This window comes from Microtus oregoni, unplaced genomic scaffold (genome assembly GCF_018167655.1).
Source record: "Microtus oregoni isolate MIOR12 unplaced genomic scaffold, Mior012 000023F_ref0000262, whole genome shotgun sequence".
Taxonomy (NCBI): domain Eukaryota; kingdom Metazoa; phylum Chordata; class Mammalia; order Rodentia; family Cricetidae; genus Microtus; species Microtus oregoni.
The window spans coordinates 28195071-28213603 of record NW_024543082.1 but is presented as its reverse complement, the minus strand read 5'-3'; the positions used below and the strand labels follow the sequence as shown (position 1 = coordinate 28213603).

The 18533-nt window shown below is 43.6% G+C and overlaps 1 protein-coding gene across 3 annotated transcripts in view; it reads right to left on the bottom strand.

The window, feature by feature from the left end:
• The window catches only part of Dcbld2 (discoidin, CUB and LCCL domain containing 2), a 70832-nt gene that overhangs the window by 7773 nt on the left and 44526 nt on the right, over positions 1-18533 (bottom strand). For 2 of the 3 annotated variants that reach the window (XM_041672876.1, XM_041672879.1), the window contains exons 5-13: positions 16061-16133; positions 15682-15815; positions 11624-11664; positions 10462-10677; positions 9613-9737; positions 6167-6317; positions 5144-5230; positions 4879-5004; positions 1294-1387 (exon numbers count right to left, since the gene is read on the bottom strand). In XM_041672876.1, the coding sequence (XP_041528810.1) occupies positions 1294-1387; positions 4879-5004; positions 5144-5230; positions 6167-6317; positions 9613-9737; positions 10462-10677; positions 11624-11664; positions 15682-15815; positions 16061-16133 (1047 nt within the window). The remainder of the gene's footprint in view (positions 1-1293; positions 1388-4878; positions 5005-5143; positions 5231-6166; positions 6318-9612; positions 9738-10461; positions 10678-11623; positions 11665-15681; positions 15816-16060; positions 16134-18533) is intronic. The other variant, XM_041672878.1, reaches the window with a different exon arrangement.

The window sequence follows — 18533 nt, the reverse complement described above, 5'->3', positions numbered from 1 at the left end:
CAGAAATTATTCTGATTTACAATGAGGACACACATAGCTGTGTGATTTGTTGTTTAAGATCCTGAAGAGCTCAAGCCACTTACGTTGCCTGCTAGGATGTACAGATCTTCTAGCACAAGGTCAATACTTGGCGCAAGGTTACAAGCAAATATTCAAATACAGTTATTGTTGAATTTGAGCTGTTAACTCATGGCATCACTACTAGTCAAACTCCAAAAGCCAACGTCCTGCATCCTTCTGACACGCTGTAAAACAAGTGCTGGGCTACACACCTGCCTGACCAACTGGCTTCAATTTTCATCTGAATGCCTCTTCTCACCTCTCTACCATTCACCTGACCCAGACTTCACAAACTGCCATTTTCTACAGCCATCTGACTATAACCATTCCCTCAACACGAAATACTTTTCTAATCTATAGAACAAAACCCGAAAGCCCTTCGTGATCCAAGCTCAGAGTGCACCTCCAACAGTTACATCGGTACACCCCCATGCCAGGCTCATAGATGACTCAGTGCTTATCCTGCCTACCGTCTTACTTAAACAACTCGCCCAGTTTGGACTATTAACTGTGATAAGACCCAATGCCTGTGTCTCTCCAGGATTCAGATGTTAGAATCCTAACCCCACATGGTGACGGTGTTGGGAAGTGGGGTTCTAGGAGGGATCAGGTCATGACTGCATTGGAATCAGTATTCCTAGGAAAGGCTGAAGGGAGCTTGTTCATCCCTCTACTGTCTGAACCACAAAGGGGTCTCTCGCTAGCCACTCATCTGCCAGCACCTCAGGTTCCAGTTCTCAGCCTCCAGAACTACAACAAGGAAATTGATTTACAAACCACCTGTTTTATGGTATTTTCTTCTTGCAAACTGAGCGTTAAGACATCTACTTTCTTTTATCTGGGTAGATCCTATTTCTTTAAGCAAAACGTGAAGCTGCCATTCCTGAAGAGAGGGTTTCAGGCTGACTCTCATGGTCTTCCCAGTACTTCATTTATATGGCACTCACCAAACATGAGTGTTTATTATTTTGGTAAGCCAACTCTGCTAAACATGTTAGAGAGACCAGTGAGTCTAATTTTTTCAGTGTTGCCAAATAGCTGTATGTTCATCTTAATGTATAGCTCAACAGGGACAGCGCAGACCTCATTTACCACTGGAGCTGCACAGGCACTAACTGTCCTTGGAGATGAACAGGTGAACTGTACTGGACTTCCATTATTTTATATATAGGGTATGTTCCCCATCACTGCGTGTCTCCCAGGATCAATCATGGAAACAAGCTCGGTACTGACCTGTTTCTCCAATGCCATGTGCACACTAAAATGAGGATGAGCGTGGTGAGAGCCATGACCAGCACAGGAACAAGAACGGCAGCCAGTGCGACATCTGAAGCCATGAAACAGAACAATCACATTAACAGTGAAGCAGAAATCACCACAGAAAAGAAATAGAAGCTGAGGCTTAGCATAGCAACACTTAATCTTAACTATCATTTATGAAACAAGGCTGGCCACCAATGGGTGACACAGGCTTGTGAACATGTCCTTCAGCTGCCCTCCAGGCCACCTCCACCTCTATCTCTGCACATGTCTGAAACAGATGCAGCATAGACTTTAAATTACCAAAAGTTGAAAGACAAATGATAAACCAGAAAAGCATCTTATGCATACATAGTAGAGTGTATGTTATAAGACACAGGTCAAAACCACGCAAAAACAAGTTCATGGTCAATTACCAACCCACACAGAAAATACAAAGAAGCCTCGGATGCAAAGAACTGCTAGTGAAAACCAAGACAAGGTGCAACTTATGCTTATGGCACTGGAGGCCATTAAAAAAAGAATGCATATTTGTTGGAAAGGACAGCGGGGAGCAGGTTTGTTGATGAGAAAGAATATAAATACAGTATTTCTGATTGGTCTTTTGAGGCAGTATGTCTAAGAGCCTATTAAGAACGGCCATTCTACATTAAGAGTTTATTCTTGGGAAGAAATCAAGTCAAAGATACATCTTCAAAGATGCCCAGAAGAGTGAAAACTGGAAGAAATCTGAATATCCAGTGAATATCTGTGCTATTTTCACAATAGATCAGAAAATAGCAACCAAAAATGATGTTATAATAAACATCTATAGCTGTGGCCAGGTTACAGTGCAGGCAAGCACAGAAAGCAATCTGTACATAAATAGTCAGAAACATACTCGATGCTGGAGTGGGCAGGGACTTAGACACCACCTTCTCACCTCATCTCATCCCATGGAAAACGGTCTGCTCAGAGCTACTTGGAATAGTAATTCCTCTTCCGTCAGTGAGCAGGACAGGGCAGCACGGGCGGACAGGTCACTGAGGGTCAGCGGACACTGTCTAACCCGTAGCTTCTCCTTTACGTTCCACCATACTGTACCCAAGAGGGGAAGAACACACCACAGAAGGGAGCAGCAGGGGAGGGTGGAATAACGTCAGGTACTTAGGAAGCAGATGCTTGGGTCCAGGTCCAGGGGAAGGGTTTCATCCTGGGTAGCACAAAAGACTTCCTTTATCAGTGCCTTAGACAGAGCATAGAGCAGAGTAAGTGTGCAGGCTCCCCCAAAAGGGATTTTCCTTTTCATGGTTTCTGCCTTGAAAAGTTGGAGGGGATAAAGGGGGCTGTGAGTGAAAAAGCTCTTGATCAAGCATTTGAGAATATGGGGAGTATTTAAAATAGTTTTCATAGAGAACAAATGGAAGAGCTCACTGGAAGTATCTGACCATGATATGATTTTCTCCATGAAATTAAGTGCAGGAAGAGAAAGAGGAGCAGGAGCAGTAGATGAAATAAAATCATGACCGAGGCCAGGAAGCACTCAGAAATCAGAAAAATGAATAAGCCTTTTCCTTACTGTTTTTAGAGCTGGAGGGAACGTCACAAGGTTTACGTGACCAGTCTGATTAAAACCCAGACATTAAGACATCTGCCTAGACGCAGGAATAATGAAGTAGCAGCCTTGTCAAGACGAGGTCTTGAATTCAGTCTCCAGAAACCATGTTAAAAACACAAAAAAGGTAGGAGTGTTGGCATGTGCTTGTAATTCCAGCGTGGAGGAGGCAGAGACAGGCATATCTGGGAGGCCTCCTGGCCAGCAAGTTCCAGACCAGAAGGAGACCCTATCTTACAGAAAAGGTGGACAGAGTCTGAGGAACACATCTGAGATGCTTTTTTCTTCTTGTGAAGCACAAATAATTTAGCTTAGTCTTGAACCAAACAGTGTATGTCTGCATTATTACCTGGAAGCTGGGTATGCTCAGCTCTGTTTGCTCAAAGAACTCTGGTTTCTGACTAGCTTTTCCTATACTATGAGGAAGATGAAGTCAGGCAAGAAGCTCATGGATAGAAAGCTGGAGAAAATAAGCTGAATTTAAGCAGATTTTTAGAAAATGAAAGTAGTTATTAATTCTAGAAAGGGGCTGGTGGGACGCTACTGTGGAAGAAGTGCCCTCCAGTGGCCAGAGTGTCCTAACTGGAGAAGGAAGCATCAAGACGAAAGAAACAGACCACACCAACGCTGGAAGCTTTTCCCACACGAAATTTCATATACAAGCAGAGAATGCATGAGAAAAGCTGGTGGCACCAACAGCAGTGTGGGCACAGTTCGAGGTCCTATAAGGGCTGCACGCCGGGTGCCCTAACAGTTTCGAGGCTTTCCTTCCTTCAACTCACCAACCCCACTTGCACTCCGGACATGTGGTTTCTTTCTTCATAAATGGTCTCTCTACTTTTATTTCTAACCACGTGACCTGGCAAAACCCTCGGTGTGGGGACATGAGGTCAGTCCTGGATCCTCTGAACCCAGAACCACAGCCTGGCGCCAAGCATGCTTTTCCTTCTTTCTCTGTCTCTCTCGGATGTTCTATGTGTCCCCGCCCCGGAGGGAAGGGGTGGGGTGGGGTGGGGTGGGGTGGGGTGCGGTGTTTCTCAGTCTTTAAGGCCGTCTCCTCCTCTCCCCCACAGCTGCTCACCCTGCTTGCTAACTTTCTCTTTTCCTCTCCTCCAGCTCCCTGACTCTGCAGCTGTGGAGATTCACAGCTGCCCTGCTGCTTCCTTCTCATGCGGTACAAAAACCACCCTAGAGCCTTGCATCTTTATTAAGGAGACAGGAAATAGCAGGTCCCTAGTGACACTTTCTTTCCACACTTTGCTGAAAATGAGCGGTTTTCACCAGTTAGCACTGGCAGTGATTTTCCTGTGACACTGGCACCTTCGTTTCTGAATTTAATGTACATTTTTCTTCTCAATGAGTAGGAAGAATTATAGTGGTTTATACATTTTAACACTGTACTCATCACCGTCATACAATTTAGAAGTAATTCTAATGCTTGAATGAATAATCAGGAACAAACCCCCAAAATTACAAATGTATAGAATGCAGAGGGCTTTTATTTTTTAGATTAGAATGCTACTTGAAGTATTTTTTTAAAAAGCATTTGTTTCTACTCAAAAGTTCTGTGTTTTTTTTCCTTGCCTCTATCAACTCTCCCATTTGTAATTTAACACATAATATGGGTAAAAATGCTTGCTTGCTGCTGTGGCTTAATAATTTCTAGAAGTAATAAGTTTCTGAGCTTGAGAATCATGTGTTTAGTTGATGGGGGTCATAAGGGGAAGCCTACAGAACAGCCCAGCACAACAGCTGAGTATCAGGCTTACACGGACCAGAGAACAGACCTAGGTTCTGTTCTGACCAAAGAACATGCGGGTTTTTCCCTAAGGAGAGAAGTTTATATTTATTTATTTTTTTCTTGGATGAGCTGCAAAACTATAGGAAAAGTCAGTAAGCTGGAAACCCTGAGTTGAAGACAAGAAACCCCCACGAGGTAACCGAATTGCGCCTGGTCTGCCTACCTTTGGTTACATTGGGAGTTACGGTCGTATTTTTTATATCAGGAGTGGCAGTTGTCTGTGCTGTCTGTGCAGGAAGGTCATTCCTACTTCGAGGTTGAAGTACTTGAGTAAATTTAGGGGCACGACCTTGAAAAAAGTTTGGAGAAATCTTTATTTTTTTATCATTAGCAACTTAAGTTAATTTTTATAATGTTTTAGATATATTTATAGGACATTATGTCATAAATCCAGGGCATATCAACTCACATATTAAAAGCAGGCATACCTTTACCTAGTTTGGGATGAGCTGTTGTGTTCTTGAGGTTATTGCTGTTCCGAGGTGGAGGAGGCTGAGTAAGCTTTGGAAGACGGCCTTAAAAATGGTTCAGAAATGTTTATACATATTACTTTTAAAGAATAATAGTTTAAAAAGACTAATGTTAAATGGTCAGGTCATCAATTCCTAAATCAATTCTGCAGAGCAATTTTAAATCCCAGAATCCAGATGGATAAACTCTACATTAAATGTAGAAAAGCTAAGACTTTCCAGCTTTTAAATATTTATTAATAAACAACCTTAGGAGAATACTGGGGAACAGAATGCTGTTGGACTCCATAGCAATAGTTCAATATGTGCCATCTTTAGTGCATTTAATAAGTATGTATAGGCAGCCAACTACGTCAGGCACAGTGGTAGTTTCGTAGGACATAAGAGCAAATAACAGCCAGGTGACAGTGGCCTTTAATCCCAGCACTTGGGAGGCAGTGACAGGAAGATCTCTGAGTTCGAGGCTAGCCTGGTCTACAAGGTGAGTTCCAGGACAGCCAGGGTTATTACATAGAGAAACCTTGACTTGAGAAACAAAATAAACAAACAAAAGAATATATAACATTAAATGTTATAAAATATTGAGGGAATTATTACAGTTTTTAATTAGTTGAAAATCAAAGTTACTTATGCTAAGGCTGCTGCTCAAATCTCCAGTGTACATATCTCATCACACAAAAGCTGAAGATGAGTCTTTAAGACTAGAGTCAAAATATGATGCTGCCTTTTAATTTGTAGTTTTAAACTAATGATCAGGAAAACAAATGAGCAATTCCTACTAGAGAAAGGAGACCGACAGGTTTCCAATACAAAGAACGGTATCCAGCTGAAGTGACAGAGAGGGCCATCACTGGCCATGATGTCTGTGGACACGAACAGAAAGCCACAGTATCCCACGTGTGCAGTTACTAAGGGCCGGTGCAGCGGGAAATGCAGAAGGGGAAACAGTGCAGACCACTGCTGTGCACGCTGACTCTTTACCTTTGAGAGTAAACTGACATCCGAGTAGTTCCACTTTCAGGGCAATTTTCTGTTGCCACTGGACAGGGTTCACTCTAATGAAACGTGCAATAATTGGTGGCAAAAAGTTATTACGAACATCCTTGTCATAATCTTTGTTTCCTTGAAATATCTTTAAAAAATAACAAAAATTGGTATTTTACATCAAAAGAGACCAGAACTGGACTGCTCCACTTAAGCATGTTCAACAACATCTGTAAAGTATGACAACAGAACAGACTGCTCAGAAAATGACTTCATTACAACCTGGAGAAACAGTTATTCAGAAGCTGCACATTTTCCACTGGAGCTAATATGAGGGAAATACTAACACACCAACTATAAAAATGCTTTTAGGCTGGCTGAACAGGAGTGCTAACCCGACAGTCTGGGAGAAGTTTCAAATGCAGCAACACAGTTAATTGAATCAATAAACTATCAGCCCCAGTCCCTGTGGAATTAATAATTATTTAAACATATTGATTCTACTTTGAAAGTGAAAAAGAGCAGACCATACGAGGGCCTGGTCGCACTGTTCTCTCGTGCACTATCTCCCCCTAGGCTGGACCTGAACGCAGACGGGCAGACGTAAACAAGCCTATACCTCCACCTGCTGGACCTACTATATTATGGCATGCCGCAGATCACAACCCAGTTCAGTACTTGTTGCTCATAGGAAGTAGCAATAACCGAAACAGTGTTCCCGTCTATATGGTGACTGTAACTAAACAGCTAAAAATGTATTACATAAACCATCTTTAAGTAAAAACATGATTTAAAGTGACAGCTCATTCCTTTCAAGCAAAAGTATTTTATACTCTATATAAATAAGAGCTGACTCTTATTTATAAAGAATTTTCATGTACTTGCCATAAACGATTCCCAAGGCAGGGCACAGAAAGCATGACTCATAGAGTAACAGTGGCCAGCAGCAGGGAGCTGACATGACTGAGCCCTCTACCTTAACCACAGGGCTGTACTAGCTGAGCAGGGCCTTGCTTTCCCCTCATGCCAAATCAATGAGGGCCATTCTATTATAACCTAAGGGGAGAACATGCACATACTAGACACGCCAGCCCAAGTATGATAACTATGTCTTCTGGGCCTGTCCACAGGTAACTAAGTTATATACTTTTAAAGATACATTAAGATCTATAATATTCTATAGGGTTTGCTCTGAGCATCCAATAACCTCCACTTCTGTAAACTTCTATGATTTCCTCAGATACTGCTCTGAAATAGAACAAAGGCAGAAACTGCAGTTTTGTTATTAGGGAACAGGAATTAACTGAAGCACCATTTCGGGACAAGACTAGGCTGGGCTATATGAGACCCTGTCTCAAAAGCAAAATGCTATAGTTGATCTACCAACATTTACTGAGAATCTGGTGCACAGGGAGGTTTGTAAGACGCCACCCGTAGGAAAAATAAAAGCAGAAATAAAAGCCTACTCACGGAGTCTGTCATATGGGGCATTATCTCTCACACACTCTCTCATTCCCCCCCCCACACACGCAAACACACACAAAGATGTGTAATATAATGGAAGCAATAGATTATGAAAGTTTGAGATATATTGATCATGTTTTCTGGAAATAAAAGCAAATGTAGGCTCTGTATGTATGCAGACTTAAAAGATGTGTGAAAATAAACACATCGATTACCCAAGAAGAGAGCACAACAGATTTCAGTGAGGAGAAAGAGTGCTGTTTGATGCAAATCAATGTAAGACGTCCTCTGCTGTCTGTAACTGAGTGACAGGAGCTGGACCTCAGCCATAAACAACTGAGAAAATGGGAAAGTGCATGACAGACTCAAGACACTGGGCAGCAGGAAGCAGAGGGTAAGGAAGAACCACAGAGAAGGAAAACAGACACGGCGAGCCCTGCTCATAGGTGCCGACTGGTGAATTTCCAGGTTACAGGGCAAGAGTATTCCATATGGAACCGACTGCTCTATTGGTAGCGCAGACAGAGTGAGGGACCATGAGGCCAGCGGATATCTACAATTCCTGGCGTAGAGTTTAATAGAGCAGGAAGTTGGAAAGGAACAGAGTAATGACAGCAGGAATGGACGAGCTAGATAAAGGTTAGTAGGCTCTGCAAGGGGATTTCCCTTAAGCCCTCATCATACATGAAGACACAGCTTAGAGTCAGAGAAAGAACCCCAGGGCCAGTAAACAATCTTAAAATGACACAGGCCTCAAAATACCATACATCGCTAGTGCACACAATGGAGAAGTCTCATAATGCATGTGACATTGTCTCAATGGTGTATGGCAAGTTAGAACCCAAAGCTGCTCATTGCCTAGCAATTCTTAAAAGTCAAGACCTGAATAGAAAAAAAAAAACCTGTTTTCTGACAGCTTAATTGCATCCCAGAATAAAGCTCAAACACATAAAGAATTATGATAATAAAAGCATCCAGCAGCAATCTATGGCATAATGGCATTGTGATATGTAGGATAGAATTACTGGATAAGCACACCAAAAGAGTTATATGCTCAATGTTCCATGTACCTATGAACAAAGACATGGAAGAAAAATTTAAAACTCAAGATGAAAATAAAGAAGGGAAAATACAGTACTGGAGCTAAAATGCATTAGATGGGGCTAACAGATAAGATACTGCAGAAAAAAGACAATAGAAAGACAAAAAAGTAGGAAATTTCCAAGCTAAGTCATGGAGAGGTGAAAAGAAAAGAAAAGACCAGAGCACCAGGGCCACTGTGAGGTTGCCTCCAGGGATTATGAAATATGAATGGGGAGAAGCACTAAAGGGAAACATTGCACATCTCACTGAGAGAAAATGCCATCTTCACCTTCCTTGAGGATAGAGATTCCTCCTCTTAAAGATTTTCTCAGTGATCACAGCCCAGAAACCAGGGAGTGGGACAAACACCCGGGGGACACTTCTACCTCCTCTTCCATTTTCTCACCTGCTTGGCCAGTTCCAGTATCTCCACAATCTTTTGCTAAGACGGAAATGTCTAAGTATCACAGAAATTAAGAAAATTCTGCACGTAGGAAAATCTGATTTTTACTGACACAGACAGTGAGGTAACCTCACAATGGCCTTTCGATCTTCAGTGTTCTTTAGCTTTTGGCTCTAACTCCCTCCCTTCTTGTCTGTAGTTGAAATCTGAGAAGGAAGTCAGAAACTTTAGAAAGACAAGAAACGGAATGTAACTGTTTAGAAGTTCTTACTCTAGTAGCCAAAATATTTAGATAAAAATTCAGTAACAAAAATCAGTACTTATACAATCACAAAGACCTGGAATCACCAACAGTTTTCTAAGCCTATTTATAAGGTGAAGACAGTAACAAACAGTACCTAGAATACCCAGAAGAGAGCAGTGTAAGACATGCTATGAGCATATTTAAGTATGAACTAGCGAGCTTCCGTAACTCAGCCAAGGTCCACTTTACCTTGTCCTGCTCCACACCAGGCTCTCTGTAAACAGTCCATTTCTGCCCGTCGTCACTGTACAGAACTCTATAGGCAGACACATAGTAATTGTGTTCTACCATGGTAGATCCAGTGGTTACAATACCTGGGAACAAAGAGTTGCTTTCATCAATGCACAGGCAGAGACTCCCAAAGTCAGCAATAAACACCTGCGATGCACCCTGCAAGTATTTCTGTCGGCGGCTTATTTCCACCTCTGTGGGCAGTGTTCATTCTAACAGCCCCAGCTTTGCTCCTTTGGAGAAAGGAAGAATTATGAGCATGTGTGAGGGAAGAACTACTGTGCCTTTGCCGCTTGTATTCATACCGTTAGAAGATACATTTCCACTACCAAGAATGATTTTCTGGGAAAGAACATCAAGCACAATGACGGGTATCTTCAGTACTAGGGCAAAATGAATCTTTCAGCCTAAGTCTCTAAAGCAATCTCAATCACCTTGATGGCCGTTGAGTCGGCCTGAGTTAAATCTGTACTCAGCACATGTGGAACCTAAGTTTCTTCTAGCACTTTCGATGCACTTTCCTTAGCTATCAATTCCTTAATAACTGTAAGAGGTCTCAAAACTCACTTAACTAAAACTCTACCTTAAAAGGATCATATTAAAAATAAAATAGAACTACTAAAAATTAAATGCAAATTCTGCTTTTGGCAAAATTTATGAAAGCATCCCCAGCAATACTAATACCCGTGGAGAAAACTGAAGTGCAAGCTTTATAATTTTCAGTGACCTAATTTCCAAAAATTTCAGCTGTCATGGGGTTTCCAAATAAAAGCCGTGCTGGTGTGCTGCAGAGAGCATGTCTCTCACCTGTTATCTTCTTCTCCTTATTCAGGTCGATTTGCAGCCACTGATGCTCATCCGTGGCAAACGCAGCCCACGGAGGCCCAGGTTTTCTTAGCCTGGCCTTCTCCGGTTTCCAGCTGTGCTCCTGCCCCATGTGGTCAGTCCACTCCAGCACAGATGATGCGGTTATCTGGGCGTCGGCAATCACCCCAGATTCCATCCCCAGAGTCCCATAACAGCCTGAAGTAGAGAGGAAAACCCATTTGGTTTCTAGAAGTAAATTTGAGATCTCTATAGCAGTGCTTCTAGAGACTTGTGACTGCACAACCAGGCAGCTGCTTTCTGGGCCTTGGCCTGTGTGTCCCACCAGAAACCTACAAACCTACACTTGCCTCTTGCTGTCTACAGGGGACCAGTTCTGAACAGCCCATGCTCCCTGGCAGTTACTAAAACCTGCAAATGCTCAAGTCTTTTATATAGAATGTGATAGTATGGGCACATAGTGTGCTATCTGTCAACTTTAAGTCACCTCTGGGCTACATACAATGCGAAAGAAAATATAAATTGAATGTATATAATTGTAACACTATATTGCTTAGGGAAAAACAACGTGGGGAAAATTTCTGTGCATGTACCTAGCACAGAAACAAGATTTCCTCTACATCTTTCCAATCTGTAGGTGTGAAAGCCATGGATTTGAGGGTCGACTAGATATATTTTCAAGCATTAGCTGTTAAGTCTGCAGAGCTACACTATCCTGTCTCTGCAGTGCCCAGCAGGCGAAAAGGCAACTTCTTCCTGGACCTCTCATAGGTTTTGTTCAGTGGCATATCTTGTTGTAAAGCCTTCCCCAGCTGACTTCAAACTTTCAGACAAATGGAATGAATTAATTCTTTCTTCAGACAAAATCTTTGTTTGTTTTTCGATACAGGGTTTCTCTGTGTAGCTCTAGAGCGAACTCAGAGATCCGCCTGCCTCTGCCTCCCAAGTGCTGGGATTAAAGGCACGAGCCACCACGGCCTAGCTAGCCTACCCTTCATATAATTAGGTCCTTATTTTACTCATGCTCTTCTTGAAAGCGAATGAGAAAGAGTAAACAACTCAGCAGTTACTGGGTGCCTGATGGTGCTCAAAACAACATTAGCTATGACACAAAGAGGATGGCCCGCGTGCATGGAAGGCTTACCACTTGTCTTAAATGTAAACAGACTCGGAGATAAATAGCCCCTGAAAGAGAGAAAGGGTCTCATGTGATACTCAGTTAACATGTAGCTTCTCTGTATTAATCACAGTGAAATGTTAATTTCTCCTATTGTTTAAAGGGCTAAGAAGAATCCATGACTACAATCAAACAATATGCATTTTAAAAAGCTTCTTTTTCCCTGAGGAAGACAACCTGTGAAATTACCACAAACAACTTTTTCTGTTAAGTCCGGCTAGCATCTAGGTTCACAGGTGACTGTACAAATATGCCGTGTAACTTTTAATTCTTATTTTATTCCTTTCTCATGAAATAAATACATAAAACTTTTATTCTCTTTAACTCTGTGAAAGAACATAAAAAGGGGTATTTCAGAGAATAAGGTGAGACTCAAGCGTCCTCATAAGCACACAAGAGTTGGCTGCTAGTAAAGAGACTGCATTTTCCTTAGAGAAAATCAGCACGTCTGAGGTGAGCTATGACAGCCATCACATCTGGACTTCAAAGGAATGGGTAGGATGGGTGAGCTGATGAGGACAGAAGGGTCAGACAAGAGAAAAACTTGCCTGTTACAGAACAAAAGAACACTTAAGACTCCACAAGACCTGGAGGATGTTCAGTTACACTCCTCCCTTAACACAATGCTCAAATGGTCACAAGAGGATGCAAATTATTATTATTATTATTATTATTATTTTGAGATAGGATCTCTCTCATTAGCCTATGCTGGCCTTGAATTCACTAAATAGCTCAACTTGACTGTAAACTCTGGATTTTCTTGCTTCCCCTGCCTAAGCCTGGAAACTGCAAGCATGCGACACCACACCCATCTTATGTTCCATCAGAAACCTACAAACATGCAGTTGTCCCTTGGGGTCTGAGGAGACCAGTTCCAGGACATCCTATACTCCCTGGCAGGTAGCAAAATCTGCAAATGTTTAAATATCTTATACGAAATGGCACAATAATGGGACATAACCTACTATCTGTCAACTTGATGTCATCCCTGGGTTACTTACAATGCCAAAGAAAATATAATTTTTTACATATGAAAGGGAAACTACACATGCCTCCAAACTCTAAGGGTAGAACCCAGGAAAGAATGAAAGGATGTGCCTAAAATCATGTAACAGAAAACCAAAGGGAGAGAGCAGGCCACTTTTGCCTGGCAACAGACTAAGAATGTTTTCTATGCAATTAAAAGGCTGTGGATAAAATAAACAAAAAAGCATTAGTGGAGGAGACATGTTTTGTTTGTTTTTGGAGACAGGGTTTCACTTTGTAGTTGAAGTTGGCGTCAAACTCACAGCCCTCTGCCTCTAGCAATGTGGGCACGCGCCTGTAAGCCTGGCTACTAGGTGACCTTTCACAGACAAGTTTGCTGGTACTCTGTCATGTCCTGTGTAAGGACCATGCTCTTTTTCTTCTGAAAGGAACCTGTCTGCAGGACTGAGAACAGGGAAGAAGCCAGATTTTATAAGCAGACTGCTAATACTGCATTTTTAGTTAATGTTTCAATTGGTCCTGATCTGGATGTCTTGTCTTTGCTTTACAAAATACCTGAATACTGTAGAGACCAAGAGAATCCATATTTACAACTCTTTTGTGAGGAAGACTTTTACAATACTCCTACTTTATGTCAAAATCTATTTCTAGTAACGATTTCAGTTAGCCATGGTCCACTCTGGACTGCACAAACTGCAAGGACTATGGTTTCATCTTCTGAATCTATTTGTTTGTTTGTTTTTGTTTTTTGAGACAGGGTTTCTTTGTCCTGGAACTAGCTCTTGTAGACCAGGCTGGCCTTGAACTCACAGAAATCTGCCTGCCTCTCTCGAGTGCTAGGATTAAAGGTGTGCACCACCACTGGGCATCTTTTGAATTTTATCTTCAAAGGACGTATGACCTTGTCCACAAACTCCTAGACTTCTGTTCCAAATGGTTTCAAAGCCGTGAAAAGCAGCAGCACTCACAAACCTTGGTGCGTCAGAACAAGGCAAGCAGTGCAGAGCAAGCGAGCCACAGGGAAGAACACCTCCACCCTGCTGGACTGCAGATAGCCTGTGTGTGCACGGAGCTCCAGAGCCACAGGGAAGAACACCTCCACCCTGCTGGACTGCAGATAGCCTGTGTGTGCACGGAGCTCCAGAGCCACAGGGAAGAACACCTTCACCCTGCTGGACTGCAGATAGCCTGTGTGTGCACTGAGCTCCAGAGCCACAGGGAAGAACACCTCCACCCTGCTGGACTGCAGATAGCCTGTGTATGCACGGAGCTCCAGAGCCACAGGGAAGAACACCTTCACCCTGCTGGACTGCACAATAGCCTGTGTGTGCACAGAGCTCCAGAGCCACAGGGAAGAACACCTCCACCCTGCTGGACTGCAGATAGCCTGTGTGTGCACGGAGCTCCAGAGCCACAGGGAAGAACACCTCCACCCTGCTGGACTGCAGGAGCTCCAGAGCCACAGGGAAGAACGCCTCCACCCTGCTGGACTGTGTGTGCACGGAGCTCCAGAGCCACAGGGAAGAACACCTCCACCCTGCTGGACTGCACGATAGCCTGTGTGTGCACGGAGCTCCAGAGCCACAGGGAAGAACACCTCCACCCTGCTGGACTGCAGATAGCCTGTGTGTGCACGGAGCTCCAGAGCCACAGGGAAGAACACCTCCACCCTGCTGGACTGCAGATAGCCTGTGTGTGCACGGAGCTCCAGAGCCACAGGGAAGAACGCCTCCACCCTGCTGGACTGCACGATAGCCTGTGTGTGCACGGAGCTCCAGAGCCACAGGGAAGAACACCTCCACCCTGCTGGACTGCAGATAGCCTGTGTGTGCACGGAGCTCCAGAGCCACAGGGAAGAACGCCTCCACCCTGCTGGACTGCACGATAGCCTGTGTGTGCACGGAGCTCCAGAGCCACAGGGAAGAACACCTCCACCCTGCTGGACTGCAGATAGCCTGTCTGTGCACGGAGCTCCAGAGCCACAGGGAAGAACACCTCCACCCTGCTGGACTGCAGATAGCCTGTGTGTGCACGGAGCTCCAGAGCCACAGGGAAGAACGCCTCCACCCTGCTGGACTGCACGATAGCCTGTGTGTGCACGGAGCTCCAGAGCCACAGGGAAGAACACCTCCACCCTGCTGGACTGCAGATAGCCTGTCTGTGCACGGAGCTCCAGAGCCACAGGGAAGAACACCTCCACCCTGCTGGACTGCAGATAGCCTGTGTGTGCACGGAGCTCCAGAGCCACAGGGAAGAACACCTCCACCCTGCTGGACTGCACGATAGCCTGTGTGTGCACGGAGCTCCAGAGCCACAGGGAAGAACACCTCCACCCTGCTGGACTGCAGATAGCCTGTGTGTGCATGGAGCTCCAGAGCCACAGGGAAGAACGCCTCCACCCTGCTGGACTGCAGATAGCCTGTGTGTGCACGGAGCTCCAGAGCCACAGGGAAGAACGCCTCCACCCTGCTGGACTGCACGATAGCCTGTGTGTGCACGGAGCTCCAGAGCCACAGGGAAGAACACCTCCACCCTGCTGGACTGCAGATAGCCTGTGTGTGCACGGAGCTCCAGAGCCACTGGGAAGAACACCTTCACCCTGCTGGACTGCTCTATGGCCTGTGTGTGCTGGGAGCTCCAGAGCCACAGGGAAGAACACCTCCACCCTGCTGGACTGCAGATAGCCTGTATGTGCACGGAGCTCCAGAGCCACAGGGAAGAACACCTCCACCCTGCTGGATTGCTCTATGGCCTGTGTGTGCTGGGAGCTCCAGGTTTCCAGTTTCTGTGAGCTGTTACCAACGCTGAGGTGAGCTTTGGTGATATAGCTCTTTTGACTACTTTTTGTTCCTGTAAAGAACCTGTCACCCTATTCCTGTAAGAACCACCCCCTCAAAAAAAAACTTTCTGGTTCACCACACTGGACTACGGTGCTGTCATTGGTTGTCTCTCTGGTGGATATCAGTCTATGTCTCCCCTGGAATAGTGTCACACAACTCTACCTCCCAGCATGCTTACTACAAAGAATGTGCACTTACACCACGGAAGTGACGTTGTTGGCCAAAGAGCTTTCATAGTACGGGGTGCCTTTGCTAATCACAACACTGATCTGGCCACCCAGGACGTTTGACACTACTCCTGCATGGATTCCAGCCATACACAGTGGCGAAGACTTGAAAAACAAAACAAAACAAAAAAATTAAATGAACTTTTCTTCTTATCATTCATAAAGAAGATACCTGTACTTTTTCAAGAATTTAGCTGATATGGCAGATTCTCAGAAACAGGTTTTACTATAAAGGCATCATTTCTAACACATGAAAAGACAGAGACATATAATATATATTATCTTGGGAGCATTTCTGAGTTTAAAATAACAGTGTACACAGCAGTGAAGGAAGTCTGTATTCAACTTACATCTCTGTATCCATGAGGAATTGTTCCAGATATTTCAGCAAAAGGGAGCAGGCAGCCAGCTGGGCAGAATTTACTGAGAAGGCAAACAAGTGAAAAATGACAGAATGCTTACTTCCTGCGGGAAACACCCCAAGAAGAAATCTTATACAATCCATACATGCTGAGTCCGTGCAGTACAGAGCAACATGGAGCCAGCCCTTGTGAAAAAGCCCACTCACACTTTCTTCGACCCACATACAGTGAACATACTGACAAAAATGTTCTCGCAGCCTACAACTCCTTGGCTATTTTACTTCGTCACGAGCAGTAGATTACTTTCTACTCTAAGATCTATATTCACCATGCCCCTCAGGTTTATATGAATGTCCACTATGTTGCCCAATGAGGTCTGTGACTTATGAATGCTAACCAAATAAGATACGGTCCTTCCATCTGAATCCATACTCAAATGGCGGAAGAAAACATTCATTGAGCACTTACACAGATGTTTGGGATGAGGAGGGGGTTTTTAAATGACTGAGAGAACTATTATCTAATAAAATACATACATCCAGCAATTTTGCTGTGTCTGAGGGGGCACCCCAAAGGTCTCAGGTAATCCACACAACCATCTCATAGAGGAGGTACTTTTATTGCTATTGTTTCCATTTTACAGACAAGGAAAGTAAAGAACTGTGTACCTAAGTCACAAAGCTAGGTTCCTCTTACACAAGGCTTGATATTGCTTATTTGAGCAGGCAGATGTCACTGAAGTAAGTCACTGATGGGAAATCCACACCAGAAGCTAGGAAGAGCATGGCTCTGAGACAGGATGCTCTGCTGTGGTCCTAAAAGGTGCTGTGAGTACAAGCAGAGGAGCAGGATCCAGGTCCTGTAGAAACCATGTGGGCTGTGAAGTAGGGGATGCATCTTCAAATCAAAATAGGAAGCCAGTAAAGGACTGTGACAGCTTACACACGCAACTCAGTGAGTAACATTTTCGAAAGGTTATTCTTGCTTCTAGGAAGGCACGAGATTATAGGGACTCATGAGTGAAAGCTAGGGGACACAAGGAAGAGAGCACATAGTACAGGAGGTGTGATGAGAGCTCATATGTGGGGGTGACAACAGAGCTGGAAACCATGTCATCCAGGACACACTGAACAACACTGAAGCAGCATGTTTTCCACAGAAATATCAGTCTTTTATGTGCATACGTGTTTCCGTGTTTGTGTGCATGTATATGAATGCACGCTCATTTGTGTATAGAGGATGGAGTTAACGTCAGGTACATTCCCCAATATTTCTTCGCCTTAGGTTTTGGAGATAGATACTCTCCCTAGACCTAGGATTCTAACTCACCAGCTAGGCTAGGCTGGCTGATTGATGCTGAGTCTCACAGGTTCTCCTGCCTCTACCTCCCCAGCACTGGTATTACACAAGTGTGCAGCCATGCCTGGGTTTTATGTGGGTTCTGGGACACTGAATTCAAGTCCTTATACTTGAGTTTTAATGGCTCTACTCACTGAGCCTCTCCCCAGCCACGGAGCCATTCCTAAAAATAAAATAAAGGTTCTTTAGGGGAGTGCCAGCACAACGGAAATTAGTGAGAAGGGCACTGAACACAACATGTTCTGCTTTGCAGTGAGGAACATATACTATGTACACAGACAAGACTGAAGTGTGACTAACAGAAGAAAGTCAGCCAGGGTTAGAAAAGGGAAATCAAGAAGTCAGTTCTTGTCCAAGCACAAGACAAAGGCATAAAGCAGAGATATTGTAGGAAATTGGTGAGAAAAAACATTAAGAACCCTATTATAGTCTCTGTCAGTTTGTCTGCCTGCCTATCTATCTATCTATCTATCTATCTATCTATCTATCTATCATATATCTACCTATATCATCTATCTATAGATCATCTATCTATCTATCAATCATATATCTACCTATATCATCTATCTATCTATCTATCTATCTATCTATCTATCTATCTATCATATATCTACCTATATCATCTATCTATAGATCATCTATCTATCTATCTATCTATCTATCTATCTGTCTATCTATCTATCATATATCTACCTATATCATCTATCTATAGATCATCTGTCTATCTATCTATCAATCATCTATCATCTATCATCTATCATATATCTACCTATATCATCTATCTATTGATCATCTATCGATACCTACTATCATCTATGTCTGTCTGTATCATCTATCATCTATATATGAATGTATCTATTATGTATGTATGTATGTTTGTATCTATCTGTCTAGCCTTAGCCTATCTGAAGAACAGTTGATGGAGGCTGAGAGAGGGAGAGTTATTCATCTTTGGGGATCTGGCCACTTGGTATGCTGCTCATGTCCCAGAGGATGGCCACTCACCCATGAGCATACAGGCAAGCTCAATGACAATTAAAAGAAGATATGAAAAAAAAAAAGAAGATATGAAGCTGGGAGGGAGATGGGATGGAGGACACTC